The sequence below is a fragment of the Kryptolebias marmoratus genome, linkage group LG3 (genome assembly GCF_001649575.2).
Source record: "Kryptolebias marmoratus isolate JLee-2015 linkage group LG3, ASM164957v2, whole genome shotgun sequence".
Lineage (NCBI taxonomy): Eukaryota > Metazoa > Chordata > Actinopteri > Cyprinodontiformes > Rivulidae > Kryptolebias > Kryptolebias marmoratus.
The window spans coordinates 29,727,533-29,733,935 of record NC_051432.1 but is presented as its reverse complement, the minus strand read 5'-3'; the positions used below and the strand labels follow the sequence as shown (position 1 = coordinate 29,733,935).

The 6,403-nt window shown below is 44.9% G+C and overlaps 1 protein-coding gene across 1 annotated transcript; it reads right to left on the bottom strand.

The window, feature by feature from the left end:
- Positions 1-1,697: 1,697 nt before the first annotated feature.
- map1lc3c (microtubule-associated protein 1 light chain 3 gamma) lies at positions 1,698-3,904 on the bottom strand. The gene is made up of 4 exons (XM_017405354.3): positions 3,766-3,904; positions 3,630-3,685; positions 3,458-3,564; positions 1,698-2,011 (listed from the first exon to the last, which is right to left on the bottom strand). The coding sequence occupies exons 1-4, from the start codon at positions 3,824-3,826 to the stop codon at positions 1,849-1,851; spliced, it is 387 nt and encodes a 128-aa protein (XP_017260843.1). The 5' UTR covers positions 3,827-3,904; the 3' UTR covers positions 1,698-1,848.
- Between the last annotated feature and the right edge of the window lie 2,499 nt (positions 3,905-6,403).

Below are 6,403 nucleotides of genomic sequence, written 5' to 3'. Positions count from 1 at the left end.
GAGGAGGCCGGAGGAGACCGGAGGAGACCAGAGGAGGCCGGAGGAGGCTGCAGGAGACCGGAGGAGGCCAGAGGAGGCTGGAGGAGGCCAGAGGAGGCTGGAGGAGGCTGGAGGAGACCGGAGGAGGCCAGAGGAGGCTGGAGGAGGCCAGAGGAGGCTGGAGGAGGTCGGAGGAGGCTGGAGGAGGCTGGAGGAGGCTCCTGGTTCACCTGGTGTGTGTACAGGACAGGTGGTGTTTAAACTTATTTTTAATTACTTCTTAGTTGCCATCTGAGCCTTAATTTAAGAGCCTAAAAACACAAAAAGGTTGTTTTCTGCTGAGTAATTTTAAAATAACTGATTTGTTGTTAAAATGAATTAAACATTTAACAACTGTTAAATTAACACAAAACATGACAAAAAATCAACTAGATGTTAACCTGTTACTTTCATTGCATCAGCTTCGTGTTTTTGCAGAAAGTATTTTTATTTTTGATCAGTTTTTCTTACGGGGCTGTTTGAGGCTCAGTTTCTGGTCCGTGTTTCTGCAGGTCCTGGATCCTCCATTATTCAGGTGTTCTTCCATCATGGCCGCCCCCATAAACCCTGTAGAGTTTCAACAGTTTTATTCCAGTTAAAACTTTGAATTTAATTCTGTTAAATTTAGTATTTAAAGTTTAAACCCCTGAAAGTTTAAACACAAAGCACTGGGAGTAAATAATTAACTCTGTGCATTAGTCTTATAAGTTTAATTTAATGTGCATTGAGAAAAAAAAAAACATTTACACTGAACAGAGTTTTAATGTTGTAATTAAATGATTGTTTAAAGTTTAAATGGTTATGAAACAAAATGTCCAACCTAATAATCACTCTGCAGTCATTAAAATATTTTTTATTTAGTTTTATTTTTCTGTGACGGCTGATAAATTAATCTGTTTTGGAGGAACTCCGGCTCAGTCCTCCAACAAAAAGGTCAAAGGTTACATGATTTAAATTCTTATTGGTTAAAGATCAAACCTTTATATACCTGAGCTGATAACAGCTGGACGGTTTGGACCCATCTGACATCAGAACAGTTCTCTTTGGTCCAGAGGAGACATCTGTTCACATCTGGCTCCTTCTTTGCCTGATAGAGCTTTAAGCAGCACGGTGAACTGTGTTTACAGACAGTGTTCCTGAGCAGAACCAGAACCAGAACCAGGACAACCACCTGGACCTGCTGCTCAAACTCACTTCCAGGAGCCGGACTTCATGATGTTTAATTATCCAGAAGAGCAGTTTTCTGATGTTTCATCAGAATCTCATTTATCAAACTTTGTTCCAAAGAGGAACGAGGTCCAGCAGAACAGGAACATCTGATGTCTGTTAGTTTTTACCTCTACAGCTGCAGCAACATCTTCATATTCTTTGTTCTCCTGTCATCTGAAAGTTTGTTTATTTTTCTTAAAGAAAAGAATTGGAGGACGAGTCGACACAGAGCTGAGCTGATAAACTGGATTTACTGGAACAAGTTTCATCTGCGATTCTGTCCGGAGCCGAGACATGAAGGACAAACCGTGAAGAGCTTCAACATCTGCAGGCACTGCAGTCCCAGCTCCTAACAGCAGGGGGCAGAGCTGGGCCAGGCAGAAACCAGCCTCTTCAGAAATAAATAAATGTTTCAGACACTGAACAGCAACAAACTGAAGCTCCTCCAGAATAAAGTTCTGACTCTTCACTGCCAGATTCAGAACATTTATTAGATGAAGATCATTAAAATCCATCTCACAGTCAACAAATCTTACAATCTATAAAAATATTTTAATATTTACAGCAGATTGAGAGCAGCAGCAGCCTGGGACAGAATAAAACCTGCAGCTCGAGGAGGAGTCAGAGTCCAAACATCTCCTGCGAGGCGTAGGTCATGTAGAGGAAGCCGTCCTCGTCCTGGTGGTCTTTGTAGACCTGAGCCATGGTGAGGGACATGCTGGGCAGCCCGCTGTTGTTGATGAGCAGGTAGAAGGCCTGGCTGGGCAGCAGAGCCATCCGGTTCCTGAGGAGAACATCCAGAACCACGTTACCCTGAACGTTTAAATCAGGATTATCCAAAAACGTCACCAGATTCAACCAAAGTCTACAGAGTTTTATTTGGAAAAAGGACAAAATGTTTACTGCAAATAAAAACATAATCCATAATGTTTGTTTAAAGAATAAAATCAGGTTTTAAACTCAGCTGGAAAACTCGATAACAGGAACACAAACCCGTTTTATTAAGAAATTAAAGGCTTGTTCCTTAAAACCAGACTGAACCACCTGAAGACGGGTCCATGACCCGCCAGCTCGGCTTCTCAAATACTGGCCCACGGTCCTGATCCAGACCCAAAAGGAGCTCCTCTGGGGCCGGTAAAAATTCAATAAACCACAGAGACCAAAGGAAAACCTGCAGAACCGAAGCCCGGACCACCGGGAGCCCCGGACCCGGGAGCCATGGACCCCCCCCGCCCCCGGGGAGCCCATTACTACATCTGAAGCAGAACAGACCCATCTCGAGCCTCGGTACCGCTGAGGTCCGATCTGTTCTGCACAAAAGGACCAGAACTCAACAGGAAACCAGCAGCAGCTCAGAACCTTCAGTCCGACCATCGGATCAGGGTAACAATTGATTTCTGATGTCAGGACTAAAGTTCAGCCTGAAAGCATGTGAGCAGAGTCTGCCGAGTCATCAGGAGCACAAACAAGTAAGAAACAAAAACAAACAGTTTAGGACTAATCAAGACACGGCCCGCAGGCCAGATATGGTCCTTTTGAAAGCTGCCAGAAGCCCAAACGGATCCACCAGAATATGATGCTAAAAAGGTTGTTTTTACCTTCAGCCTCATTAAACCATGGTAACCATGACAACAGAGACGGGATGTAAACATCTGACCCAAGCTAAAGGCAGGACAGAAAACAGCCGAAGTCCCGTTAGCTAAGCTCACTACCAACCAGAGGTTTCCTGATGACTCTCAGCTACTACCACAGCATCTGAAAGACTCATTTGGTCTGAGAAAGTTTGTGAGGCGGCCATCTTGAATCTGTTCAAGAGTTTGTCCGGGACCAGGGGGTCCGGGACCGGGGGTTCAGGACCAGGGGGTCCGCTCCTCAGGCAGCCGGTGGTGAACGTGGGGAAAGGAGGAGCCTCCTCCTTGGACCCCTCCCGGCTCACCTCTGTCTCACCTGGGCTGCAGATGGTGCGCACCCACTGGTTCATGAGATATTTTGCTGACAGACAGGAGTAAAAACATGATTGTCCACAGAGGCAGCGGGCGATAAGAACACCTGTCGGCCTCAGTTTTTGCTCCTGCTTCAAAGTGAGGACAGGCTTCTGTTCCAGGAAATAGACGGGTCCCTTCAGCAGCCACAAACATTTTATCTAAATCCTCTGAATGAAACAAGTTTGTTGTCAGCAGCAGCATTAACCCGGTTCTGTTGGGTCAGAACCTCGTGTGCAGACCGGTACCTGATGATGGTGACGAACTGGGTCATGGAGAGCTCGTGCGGAACCAGGAACTTGGTTTTGTCCAGAGGAGGCAGGTATTTCTCTTTCTCGTAGCGCTCGATGATGACCTGAGGAGAAAAACGGGTCAGAACCTCCAGAACCGGTCCGGATCGGATCGGTTCCACACACTCACCGGGATCTTGTTGGGGAACTTGGACCGGATCCCGGCCACCTCCAGTTTCCTGGTAGCTGCAGAGAAAAGAACAGAACCGGGTCAGGTTTGAAGTCAGAACTTTCTTCTGGTTCTGGTTCTGGTTCGGGACGTTTACCGAAGCTCTTCCTCTGTTTGAAGGGCTTGTGCTGCAGCGGAGTTCTGTCGAACGGAGCCATGCTGGTTCTGGACGGACTGCTGGGTCCGAACCGGAGTTAAATAGAGGCGGCTGTGGCGCATCAGCTGATTAACGCGTGTCCGCAGCGGAGCCACAGCGCCACCGTGCGCGCGCGAGAACCGGGTCAGAACCGGGCCAGAACCGGCTCTGAACAGGTCATAGAGCTGCGGGGCAGAACCGGCTCAGAACCGGGACAGAACCGGGACAGAACCGGGTCCGAACCGGCTCTGAACAGGTCATAGAGCTGCGGGCCAGAAGCGGGTCTGATGTTTTTTGTTTTTCACAGAAATTCACAACAAGCAACAAGTTTGAAGTTCGGGTTCTGGTTCGGTTCTTCTGTTTAGAACACAAACAATTCGGTACTTTTTGTCTCATTCAGGACAAAAATGTTGGCAAATAAAAACTTTCTTCTACAAGTGAGTTTTTGATCAGAAACTGGAATAAATTAATCAGATTAAATTAATCTGATCCTGGGATTAACGAGATGATGATGATGATGAACATGAGGATGAAGATGATGTTTGATAAAACTTTAAACTGAAGAACAATAAATTTATTACAACAAAAGCATTTAAAGGAAAATAAACTAAAGCAGCTTCAGTTGTTGTTAATAATAATAAAAACTAGCAGCGCCACCATCTGGTCTAATAATTAATAAACATGAATGTTTCTGAACATCTTCAATTTTAAAACATTTAAAAAATCTTTTAGCATTTAAAACAACTAAAAAAAAGGTTTATTCAAATCGAACATTTAAGTTTTTTTTATCCTAAAACACAAATCTTTAAATGTAAACAGTTTTTGACTTTTATTTTACTGTTTTAAGGATAAATTTATAATTAGTTTAATATTTTTTACATCATACCTAACATGGAGTCATTTCCAACTAAATATCAGCAAATATATTAATTTATTATTTTTTGTGAAACAATATTTTTATTTAAAAAGGGAAGTAAAAATTAATCATTATGTATAATATAAATATGTTATAATATTAGATTAACAAACAATAAAATAAAAAAATAATAAATTAAATCAATATTAAAATAATTTTGTTTGTTTTATTTCATTTACCAAATTAAAGGACCTGACTTGGGGTGGGCGGGGCTAAATGCAGCTGACGTCATCATTCAGGTGAGTCAAGCATCAGGAAAGTCGGTGACAAAGTACCTATATTTTCAAAATAAGAGCTTTTCGGGAGCGTGCTCTGATTGGTCAAGTAAGGACACGCCCACAGCTACACAGAGTGTCTCATTGGACGGTCAATAAGCTCCTCCCCCGAGCGAGTCATCAGGTTTAAACATTAAATAAGAGAAAAAGATGTTTTAATTGATGGATCAGACCCTGGAGGAAAACATTTTATAAAAACTGAAACTTTTGTTTCAGGAGACAGAAAAACACGTTTCTGTGAAAATATTTAAAAATATAAATCAGAATAAAACCTGAAACTCTGACGTTTAAAGAGTTTTAAACTAATTCAACAACAGGAAGTCATTTGTGTAAATTTATTTATCTGCCTTGAAAACCTGGTTAAATATATTTTAAACATCCCTGAGTCTCAGAGGACTTTGCCTTTGTGTCCGTCAGGACCGGAAGTCCAACTCCTGCTCTCTGATTGGACACTTTAACTCTTTCTGATCTGTTTCCTAACTCAGTGGGAAAGTTTTATTTATTAGCTTTATAGCTCTAAAACCTGGAGTTATGTTAACAATAATATATGAACTTGAGTCCATACATCTTTTCAATCTGTATTAATTTCGTTTTTTAAGGCCTTTGTTTTGTATGTCTGTGTTTAAAAACAAACCTGAAGAAAATTCACCACCTTTTTTTTAAAAGCCTCCTTTAATTTGGTTGCGCACTTTTCCAGCCCTTATTCTGAAAGTCTGCACCGGAAGCCGCGTCCTGTAAACACCGGAAGCTTCACGGCGGACTCATCTGACAGCTGGGTCAGACAGGAGTTCTTCGGTCCCGCGCGGACAGCCGTCTTCCGCCGCTCGGGAGTTCGAACCGAAGCGGGCGACAGAACCGGACCGAGCCAGCCGCCCGCATCGCCCCGGTCCCGGTCCGGTCCGGCCATCATGGACGAGCAGGCGGGCCCCGGCGTGTTCTTCAACAGCAACAACAACAACTCGGGTTCGGCCGGCGGCGCTGCGCAGCCCGGAGAGTTCGGCGGGGAGGCGGCCCGGGCTCAGTACAGCATCCCGGGGATCCTTCACTTCCTGCAGCACGAGTGGGCTCGGTTCGAGGTGGAGCGGGCTCAGTGGGAGGTGGAGCGGGCCGAGCTGCAGGTAAGCGGCGGAGCTCTTCGGTTCGGCTCGGCTCGGTTCGGTTCGGTTTCTCGCCGACGTTCTCCGGCTAACCAGACTAGCAGCAGCGTTTGGCGCTTCGGTGGTTCCGGTCTGAGCGTGATGTTAGCGTGTTCGGAGCAGCCAGGTGAACCTGCGTGATGACGTCACTTTACCTGTGTGGGCCACGAACGCCGCAAACAAAAGCAGTTCCATTATCGGACACGCAGCGGGTCCGATAATAGATTCAGAGTGACTCGTTTCTGCAAAGGGTTCTGTTCGGGGGTTTCTCG

What these genes read in the sequence shown, in the direction of transcription:
- map1lc3c (XM_017405354.3), bottom strand. Translation starts at nt 3,826, where the DNA reads ATGGCTCCGTTCGACAGAACTCCGCTGCAGCACAAGCCCTTCAAACAG. An exon ending in CAAACAGAGGAAGAGCTTCG is followed by an intron (nt 3,686 to 3,765) that starts GTAAACGTCCCG and finishes TTTTCTCTGCAG; the next exon opens with CTACCAGGAAACTGGAGGTG. An exon ending in CAGTTCGTCACCATCATCAG is followed by an intron (nt 2,012 to 3,457) that starts GTACCGGTCTGC and finishes TGTTCTCCTCAG; the next exon opens with GAACCGGATGGCTCTGCTGC.